Source organism: Piliocolobus tephrosceles, chromosome 6 (genome assembly GCF_002776525.5).
Source record: "Piliocolobus tephrosceles isolate RC106 chromosome 6, ASM277652v3, whole genome shotgun sequence".
NCBI classification, from domain to species: Eukaryota; Metazoa; Chordata; class Mammalia; order Primates; family Cercopithecidae; genus Piliocolobus; species Piliocolobus tephrosceles.
The window spans coordinates 123,668,023-123,695,371 of NC_045439.1; the positions used below are offsets into that span (position 1 = coordinate 123,668,023).

Consider the following 27,349-nt stretch of genomic DNA (forward strand, 5'->3'; position numbering starts at 1 on the left):
GAGCTACCAGAGGCAAATCCATACAGGTGTGCAGCAACCTCAAGTCTTGCCTCCTCAGAAGAAAGAATTTGACTGAGGAGCATAAGATGGAAAAAGAGACCATGGGAAGTTTCAGAGCAGGGGTGGAAGTTTATTTTAAAAGGCTTTAGAACAGCAAAGAGAGGAAAGTATGCTTGGAAGAGACCCAAGGGGGCACCGAGGTAAAGTGCAATGTTTAACCTTGATCCTAGGACTTTATAGGCTGGCCCCTTTCCCATGATTCTTCCCTTAGGGTATGCTGCCTGCATGTGCAGTGCCCCCCTTACTTTTGGGAAGTGAGCATACACAGTGTGTTTAGGAAGTTGTACCCATGCCCATCTGAGGCTTTCTTCCCTTTTCCGGTGGAGTGTCCCTGGAAGGTCATACTCCGCCATTTTGTCTCTTAAAGTGCATGCCCAAAAAGTTGCTTCTTCCTGGCATCTGCATTCAACTAACACTTTAGTGCAACAGGTGTGAACCCTCAGGATAATGGCCTCTCCCTGGCTGCCAATTTATCACTTTTAGAGAGGCAATGTGACAAATGCCGAACCATCACCTGACATTCCCAGCGGGTGGGGGATAGCCCTCTCCTGTCCTGCTCATGCCTAACTACCTGTAACATCTTCCCCAAGAAATAGCAAATCCCTTTCAGTGCAGAAGATTGGATGATATTAGTTTGGGGGTCTCCTACCCTTTCTCCCAGAAACCTACATCAGTGTTTCACACACCAGATATGCTAAGTATTTACTAAATAAAGGTAAAATATGTGCAGTTTAGCAAGAGTCCTTTTTGAAAATGTAAATTTTAGCTTGGATTTGGGTTGGGGTATTCCCACTAAATAAAGCAGTCCAGCCCCTTAGAAAGGAGGAAGAAGCCTGCAGGCACCGGGAGGACCCCCTGAGGGGCAGTGAGCATCAGGAAATGGAAATGGGTTCAGATACAGGGAAAGGGGCACGAGGGCAAAGTTCTTCTGCTTGCACACTTTGCCTTAGCTGTCTGTACTTGTTCCCACTTCTACACTCATTCTAGTTCCAAGACCAAATGGGAGGTAGCTTCTGCTGTAAACTCCTTAGAAAACAGAGCCTTAAAGATGGCCAGTGGTCCAGTCCCAGAAAGTCTGGGGATTGGGGGAGCATGTCAAAGTGTCACAGACCTCTCTAGTCTATGACATGATTTTTATTCTTTAATATATCTGTGGCCTCCACAGCCTGCATCTGCCGGTGGCCTTCATTTACTCTCCCAGTGGCTCCAGAGAGTTTCTCCAGGATGCAGCTGGCAGAATCTAGGGGGCCGGGGGTGGCCTTGGCTTCTGAATGTATGCAAGGGGGTCTGGCACTCTGTAACTGTTGGGAAATAGAATTAAAAACAAAATCTATCCCCAGCTCAGAAAACTGGCCCACAAAGGTAGAAAAGAAATAAAACAGTTTTATTATTGAATAAGCATTGAACCAGAATATAATGCTCATCACAGGCAATCTTCTAAAAAGATTGCAAAGACAGAAATAAATGTCACCCTTTTATAAAGATATATTAATAAAATTAATTGCATACATTTTCTCAAGATAAATAACAACTAATCCTCAAGTAAAAGGACTTGACAACCCCACTTGTCACACACAGTTTGTCCTCAGTTCACTTGGTAATTGGGGTGAATCATCTGTTCTATCTAATTGGCTTTATCCAAAGGAAAAATAAACTTTACATATCTTTGTAACAGGAGGTAATTTAGGAGCAAGAGGTTCTGAGGTTAGGTTCCTCCCCTCCCACCAGGACTGGGAATAGAGCTGCTATCTTCCTTGATGATTCCAAAGAGATATTTCCCAGGTCCTTAAGAAAGACATTCCTGGGTTGTAATGCTGTTCAGAGGATTAGTTACCATTTAAAAAGATTTATTTATAGTTCAAAGAGACAGAGAAAGAACTCATAAATTTTTTGAGGTAAATGCATAAGGAAAGGGAAGAGGGAGAATTTTCTTCCCTTATTTTCAACAGAGAGAAATAAGCCACTTATTTTGAATTTACACTTGCCGTTACATAGCCCTGAGTCTTGGCGGAGGGGCGGGAGACATTCTGCCAATGCTCTTTGCATCTGCCTCCTTTGCCAATTTAGGTGTATGTTCGTGCAGGACCCCTACAAAACAAGGTGAGCAGACCTGATTCCCATCTGAGGGGGCTCATTCCTGAAACTGACATCATAGGTGTAAACCAAAGTTAGAATCAATTTTTGAAAACTTTTTTGTTTTTAATATTTTTAATTATGAAAATCCACATTCATTGTAAAATCTCAGCCAGTACAGAAGTGTATAAAGTAAAATGTGAAAAGTCCTGCCAGCCAATTCCATTCTGTAGCAGTCAACATTGTTAGTTAAACATATATATATATATTTTTTGAGACCGAGTCTCGCTCTGTCGCCCAGGCTGGGGTGCAGTGGCACAATCTCGGCTCACTGCAACCTCCGCCTCCTGGGTTCAAGCAATTCTCCTGCCTCAGCCTCCTGAGTAACTGGGATTACAGGTGTGAGCCACCATCCCCGGCCTAGTTAAACATATTTTATGCTTAGAATATATATATATATAGGAACATATATATATATAATCATTCATATTCACACATATAACTTTTACTTTACAAAACAGAAGGCATTATATGAATTGTCTGCAACTTGAGTTTTAAAATCTTTCCATGTAAATACTGTCAACAGAAAGAGTCAAATTGTAGAATAATTGAAGAGATTTATTCTGAGCCAAATGTGAGTGACCATGGCACACGACACAGCCCTAGGAGATCCTGATGACATATGCCCAAGGCGGTCAGACTACAGCTTGTTTTTATACATTTTAGGGAGACCTAAGACATCAACCAATACATGTAAGATGTACCTTGGTTTGATCTGGAAAGGTGGGACAACTCAAAGCAGGGAGGATGTTGAAGGTGGAGAGAGTGAGGCCGTGGGGGGGGGGGGGGGGGGGGGGGACAAGGAAGGGCTTCCATGTCAAAGGTGAATTCAAAGATTTTCTAATTAGCAATTGGCCGACAGTTTATCTAAAGCCCTGGACTTAATAAAAGGGAGTGTCTGGGTTCAGATGGGTTGTGGAGACCAAGGTTCTTATTATGTAGATGAAGTCTTCAGGTAGCAGGGTTCAGAGAGAACAGAGCCTGTTTCTTATCAGGCTTAAAGAGACAGCTTTGCAGGATTATTTCAAAATATGTTAAAGCAATATATTTTGGAGCAAAATACTTTGGTTTTTTCCAGGGCCTGCTATCTGTCATATTGGTATCTTATTGCTACCAATAATCTGTGCTGTTTTAACGTATAACACTGTTTTAATGTTAACGCTGGTCAACTGTGCCTGAATTCCAATGGCAGGAAGGTTTAATGAGGCATGTGTGACCACCCATTCTCATCATGGCCTGAACTAGTGTTTCAAATTTACTTTAGAATGCCCTTGGTCGAGAGGAGGGGTCCATTTAGTTGGTTTGGGGTGCTTAGAATTTTATTTTTGGCTTACAGTACCCATAAAATTATATAATTCATTTTTAGATGTCACTTTTATAACCAATGAAGACACATCTCTTCTATTTTGTTACTGGTGCTAAATTTTTTTTAGCATAAATTCCTGGTATTAGGACTCATGGCTAATAGTGTATGACCATTTTAAATTTCAGTAATATTTTGATAAACTCTGCCAAGTTGTCTCCAAAAGTGTGGTAACAATTTTCTCTCCCACCAACATTGTATAAAAATATCCATCTTCTTCACTATTGCCATCACTAGCTATTGTCAATCTTTAAAATTTTTGTCAACCTGCATGTAAAAATAGTATCTTATTATTGTTATGTACTTCTTCCATTGCTAGGGAGGTTGAGTATCTTCTCATATGTTCATTGGTCATTTTTTTTTTTTTTTTTTGAGACAGAGTTTTGCTCTTGTCATCCAGGCTGGAGTACAATGGCACAATCTCAGCTCACTGCAACCTCTGCCTCCCAGGTTCAAGCAATTCTCCTGCCTCAGTCACCCGAGTAGCTGGGATTACAGGTGTGCACCACCACGCTCAGCTAATTTTTGTATTTTTAGTAGAGATGGGGTTTCTCCATGTTGGCCAGGCTGGTCTTGACTTCCTGACCTCAGCTGATCCACCCACCTTGGCCTCTCAAAGTGCTGGGATTACAGGCATGAGCCACCACACCTGGTCTCATTTTTTTTTTTTTTCCGAGATGGAGTTTTGCTCTTGTCATCCAGGCTGGAATGCAATGGCACGATCTCAGCTCACTGCAACCTCTGCATCCTGGGTTCAAGTGATTCTCCTACCTCAGTTTTCCGAGTAGCTGGGATTACAGGCACCTGCCACCACACCTGGCTAATTTTTTTATTTTTAGTAGAGACAAGGTTTCACCATGTTAGCCAGGCTGGTCTCGAACTCCTGACCTCAGATGATCCACCCACCTTGGCCTCCCAAAGTGCTGGGATTACAGGCATGAGCCACTGGGCCTGGCTTCATTGGTCATTTGTACACTTGATCTTAGCGAAAAGGCTGAGAAGCGATCATTCACTGGTCATTTGTATATCTTCTTCTGTAAATTACTTATTCATATTTCTTGCTACGTACACAAAAATAAAACATTTATTTTTCTGCTGGGTTGCTTTTCCTTTTCTGATCACTTGTTATAAACTATTCTCATTGCTTATCAAAAAGCTTTATTTTGCTGGGCGTGGTGGCTCATGCCTGTAATCCCAGTACTTTGGGAGGTCGAGGAGGGTGGATTACCTGAGGTCAGGAGTTCAAGACCAGCCTGGCCAACGTGGAAAAACCTTGTCTCTACTAAAAATACCAAAAAATTAGTCATGCAGGGTGGTGTGTGCCTGTAATCCCAGCTACTCAAGAAGCTGAGGCAAGATGATTGCTTGAACCTAGGAGTTGGAGGTTGCAGTGAGCCGAGATTGCACCACTGCACCCTAGCCTGGGTGACAGAGTAAGACTCTGTCTCAAAAAAAAAAAAAAAAAAAACAACGAAAGCTTCATTTTGCACACCCTTCAATCCTGCAATCTTACCTCAAGGAAGGAAATAATTGGTCAAATATGCAAATATGAACATACAAGGGACTTAGCGTATGTTGTTTATAACATACAAATACTTGGGAGCAATTTAAAATCCAAGAATAGAGAAGCAGATAAATGAATTATAGTAAATCTGCACAATAGAAGAAGATGCAACAATTAAAAATGATGATATATTTCTATGGATTCTATATTTATTGGTGTAGAAAGAGATTTATAACAATAAAGTTAAAAATGTTTATAAAGCACTTTGCTAGTATGCTCTCATTCTGGCAAATATATATTTATATACACAATAACATATATATCATCTGAAAGAATATATTCCAATGTATTTAAAATGGTTATTTGTGGGTAGTATAACTATAGATTTTTTAAAAAGTGTTTTTAATTTTGTCCTATTTTTGTGCAATTAAAAATTTTTGTTTACATTTAAATAAAGGAAAAATGTTCTCAGAATTGAACCCAACACTCAAATCAGGTTACAGTGAAACCATCGCGTCCCCCAATCAATGCAGGGAATGAGACCTAGCTTTCCATTAGCTTTTGGGGCAGCTTCATTCCTTTACTGCCAGAAATAGAGCTTCTAGCCCACTAAAACTTTCACAATGGTTTAATCTTTTCACATTAACTGCCATTGCTTTACTAGTTTGGTTCATTTTTTCTATCTTTTTTTTTTTTTTGGAGACAGCATCTCAGTATATTGCCCAGGCTGTGGTGCAGTGGCTATTCACAGGCACAATCGCAGAGCACCACAGCCTCGAACTCCTGGGCTCAAGGAATCCTTCTGCTTCAGCCTCCCAAGTAGCTGGGACTGAAAGTGCACTCCACCATGCTGGGCGAGGTTCTTTTTTTTTTTTTTCTTTTTTGTAGAGACAGGGTCTTACTCTGCTGCTCAGGCTGGAGTGCAGTGGCACTCCATAGCTTTATAGCTCACTGTAGCCTTGAACTTCTGGGCTCAAGCAATCCTCCTGCCTCAGCCTCCCGAGTGGCTAGGACTACAGTCACATGCCACGAGTTCCAGCTAATTAAAAACAATTTTTTTTTTTGAGTCTTGCCATATTGCTCAGGCTGGTCTTGAACTCCTGGGCTCAACTGATCCTCCTGCCTCCTGCCTCAGTCCCCTAAAGTACTGGGATTACAGGCATGAGCCACCACACTCGGCCAAGGTTCATTTTTTTCATGTGAAAGAATTGACATTCATCTCTGCCCACAGTTTGATCATGTCAGAAAACAACCTGTGCAGCCGCTTTCTGATTGCTGAAGCCTCTTCATTCTTCCTCAGCAGGATCCTTTGAGATACAACTGAAACTTCATGTTTCAGAATGCCCTGTCCCTTTTAAGCACTCTAGATAATTTTCCTTGGAACATTCTGAAATCTGACTTGCTGAAATCTATAAAAATTACATCTGACAATCTTTTTTCAACATTCTAGTAAACACAATTGTGAGTAGAGCAAGCATTTACTAGGTGCTCTACGTCTGGCAGAAAGAGACTCAGGTTAGTGTCCTGATTCTTGGAGACCTCTGGCACTACTGTAACTTGCTTTTGATGTTTTGCAGTCTGAACTAAGAAAGCAGCATCTGTGTCCTCCAATTATCTTAGTATCTGTTCCTGCTTGTTTCTCCTTTTATCCCCATCCAAACATTTCCATCTTCAGTTCTGTGGTTTCCTTTTTGACATACATGCTATTGTTGAGTCCCTTCAATTAGATTCACTTCCTCTGAACAGCATTATCTTTCCACGGTCTCCTCCAGTCATGGGATCCACATGACTGACTTATTTATCTTGTCATAAAATTCAAGTTCCTTTCCCACTCTGGTCTTCTGTAATACAGCCAGCACTCCCCAGACTTTAGGATTTTGATAATATTAATTACAAATACAGGAAAAAATTCTAAAATTGATATGTTTGGAAACAAAAAATGACATTCCCTCTCACCCCCAAAAAATCATAGAGTATCAGCATCTTTTTATAAAATAACAATACTTTAATCCCGAAAAGGTTAGAAAGGATATAATTTCAGAATTTAAAAATACTGGCCGGGCGTGGTGGCTCAAGCCTATAATCCCAGCACTTTGGGAGGCCGAGATGGGCAGATCACGAGGTCAGGAGATCGAGACCATCCTGGCTAACACTGTGAAACCCCGTCTCTACTAAAAAATATAAAAAACTAGCCGGGCGAGGTGGCGGGCGCCTGTAGTCCCAGCTACTCGGGAGGCTGAGGCAGGAGAATGGCGTAAACCTGGGAGGCGGAGCTAGCAGTGAGCTGAGATCCGGCCACTGCACTCCAGCCCGGGCGACAGAGCGAGACTCCGTCTCAAAAAAAAAAAAAAAAAAAAAAAAAAAGAATTTAAAAATACTAAATACTAAAAAGAAAAGGCACTATTTTGTTATGAACCAGAAATACTTTATCATGGACCAGCTCCAGTCTGCATAACTATGTAGGAAGCCACTGCTATAATATATGCAGTTACATTCGGCTCATGCCTGTAATCTCCTTGAAAATTTTAGAAAGTACATGATGCCCAGTTTTTGTGTTAGTTACCTCATAATTTATCAGAGGCCCATAAATCTGCCATAAGTTGTGAGCCCTCTCAAAAATTCTGTTCCCAGACACTACACATGTTGTCAGCTGGTCAAACTGAGAAGATGAAACTATCACCTGTAACGCCATATCCTTCGGAATCCTCTTCAGCCACTAGCATGTCTCAGGTTTCTTCTGGTTGTGTATAATTTGACCTCATATTGCTATAGTTTGGATATTTCACTTTTCAAATCTCATGTTGAAATTTGATCCCCAATGGGGTCTAATGGGAGGTGTCTGGGTCATGGGGCAGATTCCTCACGATTGGCTTGGTGCTGTCTGTGTGGTTATGAGTGAGTTCTTGCTCTAGTAGTGCCTGGGAGAGACTGTTAAAACAAGCCTGGCACCTCACTTGTCTCTCTCTTGCCTGCGCTGTCTTGTCATGTGATCTCTGCACACTCCAGTTCCCCTCACCTTTCCACCTTGAGTAGAAGCTTCCTGAGGCCCTCACCAGAAGCAGAGGCTGATGCCATGCTTCTTGTACAGCCTACTGAACGGACAGGTTTTCTTTTCTTCATAAATTACCCAGCCTCAGGTATTCCTTTATAGCAACACAAACAGACTATGACACACATGTACCAACTAACATATGTAGTTGCTGAATTATCACAAAATCTCCATCAGGCCTCAGAATAGTCCAGGAGGAAGGAGCACCAACCACCAGTAAGGTGAGGTCTGCAGATCTCCTAGGACTTTAGCAGAGTCACCAACCAAGGGAATGGGGTCCTCGATGGGATGGGGAAACAGACTGTGCACCTGCTGACATCTGCTAATCCTCCTTAGTATTCTGTCCAGGAATGAGGATTGTCTTTCCTCCTTAACTCTAGTGAAGAGTGATATTTAGTAGGATGATGACAGGATCTTTCAAGCATAACAATGCTGAACTTATGCTATGAAAAACAGTCAATATTATAATAGCAAGAGAGGACATGGTTTATCTTGAGATATTTCACTAGGATGGGGTTGAGACAGACCCTCGGAATCTCAAGTGTCTTTCTTGTTTCTGCAAGATAGACCAGGACCCTGAGGAAGGACAGAAAAAGAAGGGAGACTGAGAGAAAGGACCCTCCAGACCTCATCCAAGGACTCTGTATGAACTGAAAAGTCACAAAATGAGAAAAAATGTGTACCATTCATTGGACATTGTATTTGTTACCAGTTAAGAGTAGGAGTCAGGGCCGGGCGCGGTGGCTCAAGCCTCTAATCCCAGCACTTTGGGAGGCCAAGACGGGCGGATCACGAGGTCAGGAGATCGAGACCATCCTGGCTAACACGGTGAAACCCCGTCTCTACCAAAAACTACAAACTCGGGAAAAAAAAAAAAAAAACTAGCCAGGCGAGGTGGCAGGCGCCTGTAGTCCCAGCTACCCGGGAGGCTGAGGCAGGAGAATGGCGTGAACCCGGGAGGCGGAGCTTGCAGTGAGCTGAGATCCGGCCACAGCACTCCAGCCTGGGTGACAGAGCGAGACTCCGTCTCAAAAAAAAAAAAAAAAAAAAAAAGAGTAGGAGTCTTAGGCTGGGCGCCGTGGCTCATGCCTGTAATCCCAGCACTTTGGGAGGCCAAGGTGGGTGGATCACCTGAGGTCAGGAGTTTGAGACCAGCCTGGCCAACATGGTGAAACCCCATCTCTACTAAAAATACAAAAATTAACTGAGTATGGTGGTGTGCGCCTGTAGTCCCAGTTACTCAGGAGGCTGAGGCAGGAGAATTGCTTGGACCCAGGAGGCAGAGGTTTCAGTGAGCTGAGATTACGCCATTGCACTCCAGCCTGGGCGACAAAGCGACACTCCATCTCAAAAAAAAAAAAAAAAAAAAAAGTAGGAGTCTCTTCTCTCTGGCCATGAACTGTACCTGCAAGGTCATGGATCAGAGTAGAAAGAGGTATTCATCAAGATTTCACCACCCTTTTGGCAATGAAACCAGACTACATTTTTAGCACACACACTTTGGTGCCTATACTGAGGAGGAAGTTAAATTTAGCACATTTCCCGCTAGTCGCTGAACACTGCAGTACCTCCTGGGTCTTAAGTTCAGTCACAGTCCTTAATGTCTATCTGTGGAATCTCTCCTTTTAAACTGCTAGGCATTTGAGGAGCCTGGATTTACGGTTTAAACTGTCACCATAAATCCTTAGTGCCCACCCGGAAACTGTGCTGACTGGGTGGAATGTTCATAGTAATTTCTTAGTCCCACCTAGTGGAATGTTAGGAATGTTCCTGTCAGATGGGGTGCGTGTCTGCGCGCTGGCTTGTGTCCATGCGTGCAGACCATGTAGTATAAACAGGGCACTCTGGGTGACCTTTCTCAGACTCTTCTTGCATCTGGTCCTGAAGAATGTGTTTGCCTCGTGTTGATTTGGAAAAAGCAGATCATCATGATGTGCTACCTCCAAAAACAAAGTGATTCTGGAGCAAGCAGAATGAACTCTCAGGGGCACAGGCCCTACTCTACCCAGCCTTCTGGGTCAAATGTCAGAGACAGAGTCCCTTAGACCAGTTCCTGAGACACAGGGCACCAGAATCTCCTAGGAATGTGTTTAAATGCAGATTTCATGGTCGGACTCCATTCAGGTTAACCAAATCAAACTCTGGGGAATACAGCTCAGGAATCTCTATTTAAAAAAAAAATACCCCCAGGTTGTTTTGTTACGTGACTGGGTTTGGTAACTACTGCCTCACTTGGCCCATTCTTCAAGAGGGTGGTAGGGTCATGCAGTGTTGATATTAAGTCTTTTAGATTTTACCTCCTAAGCATCTTTTGAATCTTTCCCCTCTCTGTGCCCATCAGCCCCTAGCCAAGTCCAAACTACCAGCAACTCTGGCATGGACCACTGCAGCAGCCTCAAAGTTCTCATCCCCCTCTCATCTGAATTCCACAGAGCAGCCAGAATGGCTGTTTCAATCTCAGGTTGATTCTGTTACACTCCCTACCCCACCCTGACCCTCATTCATTTCCTTCCATTTTTAGAATGAACACAACGTTCTTCATGTGGCCAGAGCATCTGCTGAGCTGGTCCCTACTGATCTCACCAGACTTCTCTCCCAGCCACCTGCCTGCGCAGTCGCCCCTCTCTCCAGACGTTCCTTCCCCTTTCCCTGGTCCTGGCTTCAGGCACAGCTGCCATCACTTCTGCAGGAGGTTTTCTCAATTCTCACGGGTAGCACTTTAGCAATTTTACATTGATTTACATAATATTTTGACTAGCTGCATCTCTCTGAGCGAACTGGAATTTCTCACAAAGGCAGAGACTATCTGTTTCTTCACTATTGTAGCCCTAGTGGTTGGCATTTAGTAAGCTCTAAATACCTGCCTTCTCCTCCCTATAACAATCCTCAGAGAAGACACAGGGTCCTGAGATGGATCAGAACTTTGTAATTATATTCAGGAGAAGCTCTACCTACTCATTCATCATGACATATGCAGTATCATGTGCCTTTTTAAAAATTTATTTTTAATACTTTTTCAATCAGCCTATGCACATGGAATATGCGCCATTTAGAACTGTGGAATTCTGGGCCCAGTTGGACTCAGCCAGCACAGAGCAAGCACTGTTAGCAATGATTTGAACACTTTTTTTGAATACTTGGTATATCTCACTTCCCATGGCTTGATGAAAACAAACATTTATTGAACATGAACTATGTGCTAGATGTGCCCTTTGTCTTTATGTTGCTTATGGTCTGGGGAGGAAAGAGACATTAAATAAGTAACCACAAGTTTATAAGTTTTACAAAAGGGGCAGATGATATGCCACAGAGATGCAGAACAGAGGGGTCCGAGTCTAGTCTAGGGAATGAGGGGAAGGTGTCTCTGCATAAGGAATATTTGAGCTGAGATCCAGAGGATGAGTAGAAGTTAGAACAGGATGTAGGGAGCAGTACAGGCGTGCTCTCCCTTGAACTTAGGAAGAAAGGATGCTTAATGGGCAGCAGGAAGTACTAAGCTCCACCTCTCTCCTGTGAACTGGGGCTTGGCCCATCCACACTCTGGATTTCGACTCCTCATTTGTCATCAGTGGTTGGCTGAGAGGGCCTGTGCTGACTTTGACTCTGGCTGGGTCTAGCGGGCAAATGCCACACTAAAAGGAGAAGGAGTCATGGGTAGGCAAGCAACCCTCAGGACTCCCTTCTCTCAGGCATCACACAGGCTGTTGTGAATTCAGCACCACCAGTGCTCGTCAGAGCAATTTTAAACATCATCGCCACCGGCAGTTTTTACTCATTTGTTTATTAATATAGAAAAGGAGCCCAGGGCAGCTGGACCAGTAGTACAAAGCACCAGGAGTTAATGCCATTCTGGTGACAGGGTTGGTTTTACAAAAGTGAAGGAGCAGGCGGGAGCTGCCAGGTTCTGAGGCCAGGGCCAGCCTACTGCCCAGAACCCCTGAAACAGCTCCCTGGGAGAAGGCTGACAGGTGGGTCGGGGGTGGATTGAGCTGGAAGCCACGGGGACAGATGGGAGGGATAGAGGGTCATGCAGTGGGAACCACCCAGTGGCTGATAAGGACAGGGAACTGGTGGCTGGAGGCTCCCCGTTGGGCCATGGGCAGGGGCTTGCAGATGGCCTCAGCTCTGGGGGCAGGTAGAGGAACTGCAGGGACAGATGGGCATGGAGAACCCAGACATGGCCCTGGGGCTGAAGGGCCTTTCCACCCTTTCTTCACCAGGAGCCACCTTTGCTCTATACTACATGTGGGGCGTCAGGGCCCAAGGCACAGGGGAGGCTCAGAGGCCTCCTGTTGGGAGGAAGATGGGGCAAGGAAGGAAGCACTTGAGTGTCCCTAGCTTAGGCAGCCAGGGATGAGACACAGGCAGGACAACAGCACCCCCACATAGTGGGGCTAGAATGTGGGGCAGGGACGGGCTTATCCTCAGCCGGTGACCAGGACCAGCCCCTTGGCAATGGTGCCTGTCTCGAGCCTTAGCAAATCAAGTGTGCAACAAGCACAGGGTGCCGGCAGACCTGGGCTCTAGCCAGAACTTGAATCACACAGAGCTGTATCACCATGGTCCAGCCATGTCCTGCCTTGGCCTGTTTCCTCCTCTGTCAATGAGGGCTTTGAACAAGACATTCTAGGTCATGAAAAGGACTCTGCAGGTGAAGGGAACTCCAGGACCTGCTCTTGGCAGTTAACCAGACCCTGGATGGAACTGGTATGGGATGAGGTGAAGTGGGGCATGGAGGAGGAAGGTGTTCTTGCATGGAACCTATCCCCACAAACACTGCAGAGCTAGGAAAGGTCACTGGAAGCCCTTCTTTGCCCAGAGGAAGAAAGGCTGCAGAGAGAGCGAATGTGGCTCGGTGCAATCCCTTCACATCCTCCACCATCTGGGTAACACTTGGCAAGGAGTGGATGGGTGACATTGTGCAACCCTTTATGCTCTTCCCTGGGGGTGGCACTCAAGGCCTCTTGCGGCTTCTGCCTTCAGCCTTCAGTGTGGGATCAAGAGTGTTCTTTTCACTGTAGTCCTATTCTGGGAACAGCCCAAGACTCTGCCTGGCTGGCACATGTTAGTTGGTGGGGAAAGGACAGAGTGGGTGAGTAAGCAGACAGGGAGGCAAGAGTGACTCTCTGGCTTTCTCCTCTTCCTCTTCAGAGAGTGGCTCAATCAACTGAGTCGCAGATCTCCTCCACCACAGCGTTGAAGATGTGTGGCTGGTCAGCATAGACGTGGTGAGATGCACCCTCAATCTCCTGTGGAGAGACGACCCGCCCGGGTGGGATGGCCCTTTATTTCCTGGCACTGGGAAGCCTTCACACTATTTATTTTCCCCTTAGACTTGCTTGCCTGCCACCCACCAGTTCTTGTCAGAAATAATGCACCACTTTTCTCGCTTGGATCTTGGTATTTTCCTTTGACAGCCAATGAATCCCAATATCCCATTCTACCTATTTGATGAGCATTCACTATGTCTTTCCTTCCATGTTAGCCCCACCACTGATCTGCTCATTTAATCCAAAGGTCCAGTAAACCCGGGCCCATGGTTGGCACCCAGCCTCATTAAGCACACTCATTGGCACATGGTGGAGAGGGCTAAGAAAAAAGGGGAGGAGGTGTGGTGGGGAGGCTTCATGGCAGCCTCTACTATTCACTCTACTGCCCATGCTCTGGTTTTGGGGTACGAACTTCATGGGGGCTGGAGTAGCAGCAGGTACCTGGCTGCTAAACAACAACCAGCCTTTTAGCTGAACTGGCTAAAAGTAGGAAGCTCCTAATTAAGATATTACAATCCCAGCACTTTGGGAGGCCGAGGCGGGCAGATCACCTGAGGTCGGGAGTTCGAGACCAGCCTGACCAACATGGAGAAACCTCGTCTCTACTAAAAGTACAAAATTATCTGGGTGTGGTGGTGCATGCCTATAATCCCAGCTACTCAGGAGGCTGAGGCAGGAGAATCGTTTCAACCTGGGAGGTGGAGGTTGCGGTAAGCTGAGATTGTATCATTGCACTCCAACCTGGGCAACAAAAGCAAGACTGCATTATCAAAAAAAAAAAAAAAAAAAAAGATACTACAAAGAGAGTTTTCAAACTTCTCAAATCTACTGCCCTATCTCAGTCTGTCCATTCCTCTTTCTTCTTGATCACCCTTCTCTACCCCAGGGTTGAGAGCTGATTGACTCTCAGTCATCATTTCCACTCCTTGGGTGGTGCAACATACCATGTCTCGGACATAGGAATCTGGCCGCTGCATCTTCACCTTTTTTCCCGTACTGGTATCTATCCAGGTGTTGGACCCATAGATCATGGTGATGGGCACATCTTTTCGAATCAAGTGAATTCGCTCCAGCATAGGGCGCCGGGCCCAGCCAAAGGACTCCATCATGGCTTTGAATGCCGTCTCACCACTGTCAGAAGCAAAACAGCAATAAACTTCACAGCAGAATATGTCAACTTGTTGGTTTCTTCAGAGACTGAGGCAGAATCTTAGTCATCTTTGTATTCCTGTGAAAGCCTCACACTGGGCTCATTAAATATTGGTAAGATTAGCAGATGACCAAAATTCCAGAGGCCTCCTATCACAGAAGAGTTCAGAGGAACACTTATGAACAACCCCATGACAGTACAAACTGTCCAAGAATCTGAGAATGAAATGGGTTATTATTGGCTCAACAAATATTATCTGTCATGCCCTGGGCTGGGAAAGGGGACACATGAACAAGAAAAGTAGGGTGTTGCCCCTCCTGGAGCTCACACACTTTAGCTCCTGTGTTAGGGAGGTAGGCACTAAATAAATAATCATATGATTAATTGTTATTTAATTTAAAATTTCTTGGGCTGGGCGCAGTGGTTCACACCTGTAATCCCAGCACTTTGGGAGGCCGAGGCGGGCGGATCATTTGAGGTCAGGAGTTTAAGACCAGGCTGGTCAACACGGTGAGACCCTATCGCTACTGAAAATGCAAAAATTAGTGGGGCGTGGTGTTGCGCTCCTGTAATCCTAGCTACTCAGGAGGCTGAGGCAGGAGAATTGCTTGAGCCTGGGAGACAGAGGTTGCAGTGAGCCAAGATCATGCCACTGCACTCTAGCCTGGGCGATACAGTGAGACTCCGTCTCAAAAAAACAAACAGCTGGACACAGAGGTTCATGCCTAAAATCCCAGCACTTTGGGAGGCCAAGGTGGGCGGATCACCTGAGGTCGGGAGTTCGAGACAAGCCTGGCCAACATGGTGAAACCCCATCTCTACCAAAAATACAAAATTAGCTGGGCGTGGCGGTGCATGCCAGCAATCCCAGCTACTTGGGAGACTGAGGCAGGAGAATCGCTTGAACCTGGGAGGCAGAGGTTTCATTAAGCTGAGATTGTGCCATTGCACTCCAGCCTGGACAATGAGCAAAACTCCATCTCAAAAACAAACAAACAAACAAATACAACTTAAAATTTCCCCAGAAGGGTGAAAAGGTGGTTGGGTGCTATGAAAACACAGACTGGGGATTTAGCCTGTTGGGGGTCTAGAGAGACGGTCAGAAGTTCATCTGAGGTGAACGCTTGTAAGTGAGTACTATAGTAGTAAAAAGGGCTTCCTGAGAAGACTCTGGAATTAAAAATCAGTCTTCCAAGGACTAGGGGAGCAGCAGTTTCTGTTAAGCAAGAAGCAATAAATGCCAATGTAATCTATTTCATCCCCTGGTCATTTGCTCAGGCAGAATGAATTGAGGCCGTATCATGAGGTGTCCACAAGGCTGGGACAGAGCCAGCTTTCTAGGCTGGTCTGCAGCTTCTGCTAGAGATAGGGCAGGTTGGGGACACTGCTGCCTCCTAGGCTTGGCCTGTTTAGTACTGTTAGATCTCCATCCTCTTTTACATGTACAGATGAACGGGAACCTGAGTTCTGCCCAGGCCACCAGAAACAGATAATTTTTCCTTAAGATATTGCAACATAGCTGAAAAAGCATGGAATTTGGAGTCAAATGAATTCAAATCCTCGGCTGTGTTTCCTTAGCAAGTCATGCAACCAGAATATACTTTAATTTCCTCATCTATAAATATAGAGTATTATACCTACTTCACTAGGACATCATTAGGAAAATAAAAATATGTACAAAGCCCCTAAGTTTAGGTGAGGTGAAGTAGATACCCTTAAACACGTTGGTCAAATTTCATGTTTTCCAAGGAAATGATAAGTGTTACCATGAGCTTGTCAGGGTTACAAAGTCAAAAAACTCAGGAAGTTACAAAATTGAGTGATTGTGTTTGTGGGTGAGGGAACTGGTTGTCACTGATGTCACCTTTGCTTCCTCTGGGACACAAATGAATTGCAGAGTTATATACTCTGTGGCTTAGGTTGGGAGGACATTATACAGAACTAGGTCTGGGATGGGGAAAGGGCTAGGGCTGGGCCTGTGGGGCCTCAGGTGGGTATGAGATGGGCACTGAGCCCATGGGGGCTAAGAGAAGGGCCAAGGGCAGGAAGACAGGGGAACCTGATGTGACTGCTGAGCTGGGAGTTTCTATAATACTGTTTGATCAGGGTTCTTCAATTAGCTGAGCTCATGTGGAATGCTGGACAGACAGCTCACACACTGCCCAACAGCTATCTAGATTTGAGGTTAATGTTCAGACAGTATTGCTGGAATGCAAATCTCTGCCTTTTTCACGGCTTTGGGCTCACAACAAGTGACTTGGACAGCCCTAGAAAGGGGTAGGGCAGTAAGCCTGCCTTTGCTGAGATGCCTCCCAGCAGCTCGGGGTGTCACCAACATGGCCTTGTGGTATCAGCCAGTCACAGGGCACTTCCACGTAAGAGGATCGCCTCCCTGACTGCCCTGCCATCCACGCTGCCCAAACTGCAGGGAGGTAGGCTTGTGGGGACAGCTGTGTCAATAAGCAGCACCAGATAGGAACTTTTCAGAGTTCTCAGGACATCCCCTAATCTTCCAAAGATGCAAAGAAATTTCTGTCCCAATGATAAGGCATTTCAAGGGCACATAATTAAATTTTAAAACGCATGCTCTTTCATTGAGAAATTCTATTTGTAGTAATGTGTTCAACAGATACAGTCACACGTGTGTACAAAGGAATCTGTACATGGAGGCCCTCTGAAGAAATGGCACACGTGCTATCTTAGACAGGAAATAATAAGGAAATTTAGGGACTATATGCCTGGGACAGGAGAAGACTTCTTTTCCTTTTGAAAAATATCATGTTTTTGCTAATTATTTTTGACCTAAAAAAGAAAAAAAAAAACATGTTTGTATCACCTTTTCCATTAAAAACATCTTTTAAAATATTAGTATTTTCCAGACTCTTGCTTATCAGGCCAATTGCATACCTGTAGGGAACAGGGAGGGCCTTCCTCTAGAGATGGGCAGCATGTTTAATGAATCCATTATCTTCTATGTTCCTTTGGGTCTATCCCTGGGGAACTCTCTGGAAATGATGAGGCTTGCTAGTGCCTATGTTTCGCTTGCTAGTGCCTATGTTTCCCTGAGTCAGAGCTTTGTTGAAGAAGAAATAAAGCCCAGAACTCCAGCAGCTAAGAGTTTTTTCTCCTAACAACTGTCTGCCCCAAGCCAGCCTGGGGAGCTGCCCTCACCTGGGATTCTGTGCATTGCAGTGGTAGATATACTCTGATATGGTATCATCTTCAAAGAAGTCTGCAAACTTGCGTTTGAAGTCCGGCCGGAATCGCTGCACCAGGCCAGGCCCTGGGAGGGGATAGAAAAACACAGAGTGGCCAGTTTGGGAGGTGGGGCAGGGAAGACTCCTGCCTGTGTATGTTTTAACAACTTTAACTAAATCTTATTTCTCCTAAGGATTTGTTTGCTTTATTCATTTAACATGACAGCAGCAGAAAGAGTGCAGGAATCTACTGGCAAGGTCCAGGTGACTTCAAATGACAAAGTCAGCTCATTACCAAAGAATTTAGAGACAGTCTAACATCACTGAGGAGCCAGGTTATTTTCAGCTCAATGAAGTCCCAAGATCTATCCCTGCAAGAATCACAAGCCCTCCCCATCAGAATCCATGGCTGAGATGCTCTTCTTTTAGAGCCTGAGCTATGTTCTCTTTCTCCTAGACACCCTTATGGCCTTTTAATCTTCTGATGGCAGCAGATGGAACTAGACCACCTCCCAAGAGCACTCTCATTTTCAGCCTGTAGTAGAATATGTGGAGAGGTGAACTAAACACCTCTCAGATTCAGATTCAAGGCACTGTTTCACAACAATCTGTTCCTTTCACCTCATTATGGTATACACACATCTAACAAGACTGTAAAAATTGGGTCTACTGATCAATTTCTGATCTTTGATCTCTCTCTTTCTCTCTGGTCTTCTCTCTGTTTATGAGAAGCAAGGGGAGGGTAAGAAGGGGCTGGGTGGGGGGTGTCATGAGGATCTGCATGGGCCTGGCCCTCCCTGTTGCATAGTCCTTCATGGCTGTGGGCCAACTTCCACAACCACGATAGCTCTGATGCTCCTGCAGGAGCCTGGCCAGAGGTGAGAAGAAGGGAGAGTAGCTCAAGTAGGCCTTCTTTTTGGCAAAGGACTATAGAGTCTGTTGGAGACCACAGTGCTGGGAACCTCTGCCCACTTCCTCTCCTTTGGCACCTGCGTCTTGGTGTCCTCCCTCTCTCTCAGAACTCCTAAACTCCTATCTTCTACTCGAATGCTTTTTTTCTTTATCTGGAATCATTCTGTTTTTATTGAAGGACCTAGAGAGATAACTCTTACTTAGCCATCAGCAATTAACTCATAATAATTGGCTATTGAATATTACTATGTAATCACAACCATTAGTACAAGATGGGCGTCATCAATCTTTTCCATAACGGAATCTGCTTTTCCCGTCATCAGAGTAAAAAGCTCCCCAGCAGAGAAGGGTGCTGGCAGTGTGAGGTCAGAAGGCTGGAGATACTGACACTATTCATTATGGCTGGCTCCCCATGGTCCTCCACCTCCTTTTCTCCCTTTTACCGACAGAATTTGCTGACAGTTACTAAATGCTAGGTGACACAGAGCAGGTGAAGATGTGGTGCTTGCCTGGACAAGTGCATGGTTCAGAGGGGCTTGCCTGCCACTGTGGGTTATGTTGGAGGTTTTGGTTCTGACCTCTCCCTGCTGCAGGTGTTGCGTGAACCACAGGGATAGGATTCAGTGGTTACTGAGCATGAATCACCAGCAGGTTTTCATAAAATTTCACACACATTGGGTGTGGTGGCTCACGCCCATAATCCCAGCACTTTGGGAGGCTGACGAGGATGGATCACTAGAGGCCAGGAGTTCAAGACCAGCCTGGCCAACATGGTGAAACCCCATCTCTACTAAAAATATGAAAAGTAGCCAGGTGTGATGGGGTACACCTGCAGTCCCAGCTACTCAGGAGGTTCAGGCAGGGGAATGGCTTGAACCCGGGAGGCAGAGGTTGCAGTGAGCTGAGATCACACCACTGCACATCAGCCTGGGAGACAGAGTGAAACTCTGGTAGCTATTCTGCTCCACCTGTTCCTGGCATAGGAAAAGCTTTCCCATGCCGATGAAGGGAAAAAATATAAAAAACAAAAAACAAAAAACTTCTCAAACCTTGAACAAAGTGATCTGGTTCAGATTAACAGCTTTAAATACAAGGCTAGGCCCATTCCCACTTTTTAGGAATAAGTGGGAAAGACACAGTAGGGCTTCTAGAACGTTACAGCCTTCCTTTAAGGAGATACTACAGGCTACTCACCCCAGGGCCCGGCTACTCGAAGAACAGCCAATGGATTGGAACGTCCTAGGACAGATGCCACGGCTTTGACCCAGGTTGGGGGTGCACGGATCTCACTGGGGTTAGTTGGTCGGAGGGGAAAGCCCCATGGGTCCACCAGGATGAGGTGTTTAACTCTATGTTAAAGGCAGAAAGAGGAGAAGACACATTATATTCTCCGGTAGGTGCCATAGCCCCTTAAATCACCTGGGAATGAGAGAACTTTGGAAACGAATACTGGAAAGTTCCCATTAAGGTCAGGAATTAGGTCACGAGGGATGGAGGCATCTCCTTATTACCTCTCAGGGTACTTGATTGAGTAAGAAGTGGCCAGGAATCCTCCCAAACTGTGCCCCAGGAGGATCATGCTGGGGATCCCCATGGTCTCCCGCCATGTCTCTATTGATGTCACAAACTCATCCTCAGCCCCCTCTGGGTCCCTCGGGAATGCTGGCCTTGAGCTTCGCCCAAAGCCAAGCAGATCAAAGGTGTGCAGTGTGCGGCGGGCACTCAGTGAGTCCATGTTGAGGATCCAGAGGCCCACACCGCCCCCAAAGCCGTGCACCATCACCAGTGGGGTGCGGTCCTTTTGCTCCGGGCTCACAGTCACCGTCCATATCTTATTCTGGTTTGGGAGGGACACATATCTGGCCAGGAACTTATTCTGGAGACCTGGGGAGGAAAGAATCCCATGGCAAGTCAACAAGTCTGTTTCCTGACAGTATCATCATTTTGCCTGGACTACCACTCTTCACATCTCTCCCTTCCCCAACCCTCCCCAGTTTCCCTCAGCTCCTTCCTTTCACAACCCTCTGACCACTGAAAACGACTCTCTCCTGAACCAAACTTTAGGCAAGCCTTTCTGAGCCCTCTTCTTGACCAGGCTTTGACCTTGGCCCCTGCCCTGTCTTCCAAATGTTTAGCTCAGTCTTAGCAAGAATCCTGCTAAGTCAGGATTAGTAAGTCATACTACGTCAGTTAGTAAGAATTCCTTCATATCTGATCAAGTTCCTCATCCCTCACCTTTGACCTTCCCTTCAGCAATGATTCTGTTAAACTGGTTTGAAAAGAACTCCCCTTATCTTTGATATTTCCTCAGTAATTGTCTATCCACTGACCCCCCTCACCCTGCTGCTTGGTTATAAATCCCTACTAGTCCTTACTGTATTCAAGAGCTGAGCCTGATCTCTCTCCTCTATTGCAATAGTCTTGAATGATCTTTACTGATTTAATCTGTCAGAATCACTTTTTCTTTAACACTACACACTCTAAAGAATTCAATTCCAATCACATTTGTAGATCATTTAGTCTGTATGTAATAAGCGGGACCGTCTTAACCCTTGAAACAGTGTGCCCAGCTCCCTTTAGGCCCAGGGTGGTAGTGACACCACCAACCACGCAGAGCTCTTGCATCCATTGCTCTTGAACCTGTGTGTGCTTGGGGCTTGATGGATGGACAGAACTGTGGTCCAGCCAGTTGGAGGGGGTGATGGGTGTGGACTGAGCCTCAGGTGAGAGACGGAGGTGGGGCAGTGCTTATTCTGCTGGTGTGACAGCAGTCTCCTGGGCAGAGCTGCCTGGGTGAAGCAGCCTGGATCCTGGACAGAGGCTTGAAAGCGCTGGCTGCTGTTTGTCTGCACTTACTCGGGCCCAGAAGAGAAAGGGTAGCTACGGCTGGGGCAGTAGGGGTGTAGTGGAAAAGATCATATGGGAAATATGGGAAGAAGTGGCTTGAGGGGCTTGTTTGAGCGAGTGGTTGCTGCTGCTAGTGGGATGCCCTGCTGCAATATAACAGTGCTGATGACAGCTGGTCTGCAAATCACCAACTACTGTGGTAACCAGATGGGGGGTGCGGTGGGGGGCAAAACCAGGTAGAACGCAGGAATAGTAATATCAGAGAATGCAAGATTGTTGGTCTGAGGGTCTGCAGGTGGTAAATCTAAGAAGTACTTGTGTGGTGAGAAGAGAGGAGAGAAGGAGGAAGAGAGAAGTGGGGTAGAAGGAAGGAGGAACGGGAGAATGTATGTGTTTGTGTATGTTAGCTAGCACTGGCATAGGTTTTGACGTAAAGTTGCAGGAAGTGACAGGAACCATTCACATGGCTAGGGAGATGTTGAGGAAGCACCATCATTGGATATGGTGCCTTCTGTATGCACCTCTTCCCTCACACAACTGACATCCTTTCCTCCCACTCCATACACACTGTTAATTAGGAATCAGTGGGCTCAATGTAGCAGGCTCTGGGAAGATCCTGAATCCTTCCTGGGCCCCATGAGGGAGGTGGGACAAGCTGTCCACTCTACTTACACTGGAGGATCCTGGCTTCCACATTCTTCAGCTGAGACATTGAAGTGGGGCGCCACGTGGGCAGCCAGCTACTCAGCCAGCCTTGAGGCCTGGGAGAAGGAGACAGAGACACTCATTGGCAACAATGGAAAGAAACATTGATGCTCTTAACCTTGCTGAGAGTTACAAAAGGGTTCTCAGGAGGCAGGGTGTTCCCTAGCCTTGGGAGACCTCCCCACCATGGCAGCCAGCAGTTCCCTAGCTGCCTGATAGACTGTTTCTTTTTGGTAAATGGATATGAACAACATGCCCCTTGTTTCAATAGATATTCAGAACATCCTGTATACAATACTTTACAGTTAACAAAGCTCTGTCACATTTATTATCTCACTACAGCTTTCTAATTTCTCTTAGTTACTGATTATCATAATTTATGTTCAAGGAGATTAAAGGGAGAAGCATCTTTTAACTAATGTTTCAGTTATCCTTTGCTGTCCCCAGTACTAGCTGTTTCTTTTTTTTTTTTTTTTTTTTTTTTTTTGAGACGGAGTCTCGCTCTGTCGCCCGGACTGGAGTGCAGTGGCCGGATCTCAGCTCACTGCAAGCTCTGCCTCCCGGGTTTATGCCATTCTCCTGCCTTAGCCTCCGGAGTAGCTGGGACTACAGGCGCCTGCCACCTCGCCCGGCTAGTTTTTGTATTTTTAGTAGAGACGGGGTTTCACCGTGTTAGCCAGGATGGTCTCGATCTCCTGACCTCGTGATCCGCCCGTCTCGGCCTCCCAAAGTGCTGGGATTACAGGCTTGAGCCACCGCGCCCGGCCTAGTACTAGCTGTTTCTTAACAGCAGGACACATTCCCATGCCATCTCCCCTACTGCAGGACACTGCTTGGTGTTTATGTGCGCCCTCTTCCAAGCCCCTAAAGTGCGGAATACTGTGTTGTGCCCAACTGATCTCTCAGGTAATCAATCAGTCCAACCCATGGAGATGGGTTAGGCAGGGAGGAGGAGGTGAGAGACCTGGATTCAAGTTCTGTTATGGTTCACTGACAGGACACAGGCTCCCTCTGGTCTTATTTTCTAGATTGTAAAATGAGTAGAAAGCTCACCTATGTCCTCACCTCCCATGACATGCAGTAAAACAGATAACTCATCTTGCTTTCTCCTTCACACCCAGTGACCTTAAGTCATTGCAAGGTAGAGGTTAAAAGCACCAGCTTTGGAATTACCACACACACACACACACACACACACACACACACATCTCCTGGACCTGAATCATGGTGTTATCATTGGTGAGCAGAATGGCTTTGGCCCATTAAATAACCTGTCTTTGAGCATCTATACATGTAAGGACACTTGTAAGTTGCCCAGTACAAATGAGATGCTCAATGAATGACAGTTTGTATTATTCCTTGCTAACCGTATATGACATTTCTCTTTTCTTGAACTCTGCCTGAGTTACAGGACAGACATCTACAGCTATAGGAAGGGCCTGTGAACACTGGCATACTCAAGGTAGGGCACTCTAAGGGGGAATGAGGGGAACAATTACCAAATCCCCTTGGCACACACTGGGCATCCTGATACATCATTTGAAGCACAGAATTTTAGATTAGGATGTTTCCTTAGGAATCATCTAGTCTAGCCTCTGTATTTCACAGATGAGCAAACTGATGCCCAAAGAGGTCGTACAAGTTAGAAAAAAGAACCAGAACTAGAACCCCTTATCTCAGATCCAGGTTTCTCTCCCTAAACCTTCAAGCCTCAGCTTTTCAAGGTCATATACAAATATTCACAGAACTTAGTCACATTTTTACACTTATGTCTGTTTTCTCAAGGGAGGTATGATCTAAACTCAGAAGGCCAGAGTTCCAATTTTAGCACTGTCATTTACCAGCAATGTGACTATGGGCACATTATTTAGCTTTTCTGTGTCACAGCTTCCTCATCTTTAAAAGGGAGGTAATAATATCTACCTCATAGGGTTGCTATAAAGATTAAATGGGCTAATGCATCTAAAGCACATAGAATAATGCCTAGCACAAGATAAACTCCCAATAAACTTTCCTTCCCCCCAGCTAAATCACAAGTTGTCTACATTCCCAGTGTTTTGCAAGTAGCAACTCTCAGTGGATGTTTGAAGTTTGAAAGAAAAACTGGGGTTGCAACTGGGAGTGATACATCAATGGTTTTAGCCAGATGAGAGTTGTCAATATCAATCGATCTAATCCTAGGGAGACTCAGAATCCTTTTAATATTCTACTGGAATTCCTTGTAGGCTTGAAGCACGGGGACCAAGATCACAGGATTTTCCCAGCCTTAAGAGACGAATTTTCTCTCCAAATCACAGGCTGTGACAAGTCAGATCATAACACCTGGATCCCACATTGTCCTGTTACTGTCCAAAGCAGAGCTCAGGAGAAACGCTACCCAAGGAATAGCATCACGGACTGCTCAGCAGATAGTCCTTGGTGGGAGAATTACTTTGCTTTCCTTCTTCACCAAACATGTTACAAGTAAAGCACTGGAAATGGTGTCTGGCACACTGTATGTGCTCAAAACTATGGGGGAGGTAAGGGCTGGGGTGGGAAATTGAGGCAAGGAGCAGAAAAGACATTCAGCCATGAACTTAACCTGGCTAGGATGGTCTCTGTCAACTTGATGGTGAAGCACAAGGGGTTCTGTGCTGGGAGAGAATCCTGTTCTAGACCTCTGTGATCTTGGGCAAGTCTCCTAATTTCTATGGACACCAGCTTCTTCATTTGTAAAAAGGAGCTGAACTACCTGCATGTCCTCCAGTTCTAATATTCTGCTTCCCTAAGTCCTTTAAAGCATTGCAAATTTCCTTTTGGAAAAGTCATCTTAGAAAGTAAAACATTCCCCTGGACATTTCTTTCAAGCCCAGCAAGCTATTAATTATGGTCATAAAGTTAATTAGTTTCCCGGACTTCCAGTTCTGCAGGACCCAGTAGGGTCCAGGAAAGGCCCAGTTCTGGTGAAACCAAGGCTCGGCTGGGAGCTGAGTCATTCTTCTCGTAGCAACTTTTTCTTGCTCCTCTCAGATTGCGAACTGCCAGTCACACCACCTACAGGTGGTATCCCAAACCTGATGCCCTTGAGAGAGTGGTAGCAAATCCCAATAGCTCTAAATCTGAAACCATTGCATTAAAAATGTTGTTATGATTATTAAAAGCATTATCAACTAGGATCACATGCGGCTACGTGTCTCGGTGGGCGACAGCTAAAGAAACTTGCCAGCCCGTTGTTCCACACCAATTTCAGCGCGGTGGAGACCTCTCCAGTCTCTCCACACCTTCTCCTTGCCGGGCGGAGGGAGGAGGCTCCCTCCATCCCCATGACCCCCGTTCTGGGGCAAGTCGAGACGAGCACGCCTGGCTGCTACCTCGGCACCCGCGTCCCACAAGCTTGCTTTCGGGGATCTCACACATTAACACGGAATCTCTCCAGAGACCAGACGAGAATGAAGGGCACTCGCGAGGACTAAGGTAGAAAGCCAGGATCCCCGGGCTGCGGGCAAGCGCGTCTCCCATGGCTCCCCAGGCTCAGCCGCTGCCTCTTCTGGGCAAATGCAAAGCGAGCAACGCACCCACCCCCCGCCCTCCCCGGAGGCCGACCTGGAAAAGGAAGGGCGGGAAGGTGTCTACAACTGTTTGTCAGCCACAGACAGTCCCAGGATCATGGCCCAGAGAGACAGACAGAAAGAGAGAAAAGGGCAGGATTAACTCACTGCTGCTCCAGATCATCGGCCATAGTAAACAAGCCCTGCCAGGTCCTGGCGAGCCCGCCCAGCGCCTGACGCCAGCACCAGCTGACCCGGGAGGCCGCTAGTAAAAAGGGGGCGTGGCCGCGCAGGGGGCAGGGCTCGCGGCGGGCGGGCGGGCGGCCGCCCGGTGGGACTCTCAAACTCTACAACTTGGTTTGAGCTACTGGGGCCCTTGCTATGTTTCCAATTACTGGCATGTGTCCCGGCAGAGATGTCTCTGAGGGTCTCAGAATAGGATGATGATCCTGGTCACACATTTGGGGGAGTCCCTGCAGGAGCTCCAACAGCCCTCCGTTCTCTCATAACTAAAAAGTCATAGAATACTCCTGCACTCACACCCACTCTTTGGGCTTCCTATTATAACTGTGTCCTCCTGAAATCGACTCTTGTTAATGTTCCTTCTAATAAGAGGCTTAAATGTTTGTGGAGACACCACCATTGGTTGAATGCTCCTACAAAGGGCCTGGATGCCAGATTTTGAAACTAAAATACAGGACACCTAGTTAAATGTAAATTCTAGATTTAAATAAAGCAAATAATTTTTTAGAATAAGTATGGGCCATGCAATATTTAGGACATAAGTAGGCATCCTGTATTTTCTCTGGTAAACCTAAACCTATATGACATCTGCAAAAATGGGCATATCTCTGCTCTGGAGTTGAATCTGACCCCAACCTATTTTCCAGGGAAAACACAGCTCAACTCCAGGTCACCCTCAGTTTGGAGGATAACAGTTGAAGGACTCACCCATAAGGCTAGGTCTGCTTTAGGTATGTAAGTGTGGGGACAGGGAGATAAGGCTGGCTTGGCCCAAGGTCCTGAGCACACTTCAGTTTGCTCAGCAGAGGAGCTAAATCTTGGGGCTGGCTGCAGAACTTGCTTGCACTGGTAAACAGGGCCTGACCTCCCTGGAACTGTCAGATTTCAGATCACCCCCTTAGTTAAAACCAGACTAGGGGTAGGGCACGGTGGCTCATGACTGTAATCCCTGCACCTTGGGAGGCCAAGGTGGGTGGATCACTTGCAGTCAGGAGTTCGAGACCAGCCTGGCCAACATGGTAAAACCCCATCTCTACTAAAAATACAAAAAATTAGCCGGGTGTGGTGGCAGGCACCTGTAATCCTAGCTACTGGGGAGGTTGCGACAGGAGAATTGCTCAAATCCAGGAGGCAGAGGTTGCAGTGAGCCAAGATTGTGCCACTGCACTCCAGTCTGGGTGATAGAGTGAAACTCCGTCTCAAAAAACAAAAACGAAAGCAAACAAACAAGCAAACAAACAAACCAACCAACCAACCAACCAGGCTGGGGAGTGGTGGAGGATGGGTGAGAGAATGCTGGTGCACAGGGGTTTATCAAGGCAGTTTTCTTTAGCCTTCCTGCAGGACCCAGACGATTCTGAGATTTTTTCTTTGTTGCAACACAGTGTT

At 46.0% G+C, this 27,349-nt stretch overlaps 1 protein-coding gene across 1 annotated transcript; it reads right to left on the reverse strand.

The window, feature by feature from the left end:
• Positions 1-11,874: 11,874 nt before the first annotated feature.
• Positions 11,875-25,990, reverse strand: ABHD4 (abhydrolase domain containing 4). The gene is made up of 7 exons (XM_023230384.1): positions 25,886-25,990; positions 22,158-22,246; positions 20,150-20,522; positions 19,833-19,987; positions 17,701-17,812; positions 14,324-14,510; positions 11,875-13,358 (listed from the first exon to the last, which is right to left on the reverse strand). The coding sequence occupies exons 1-7, from the start codon at positions 25,906-25,908 to the stop codon at positions 13,269-13,271; spliced, it is 1,029 nt and encodes a 342-aa protein (XP_023086152.1). The 5' UTR covers positions 25,909-25,990; the 3' UTR covers positions 11,875-13,268.
• Between the last annotated feature and the right edge of the window lie 1,359 nt (positions 25,991-27,349).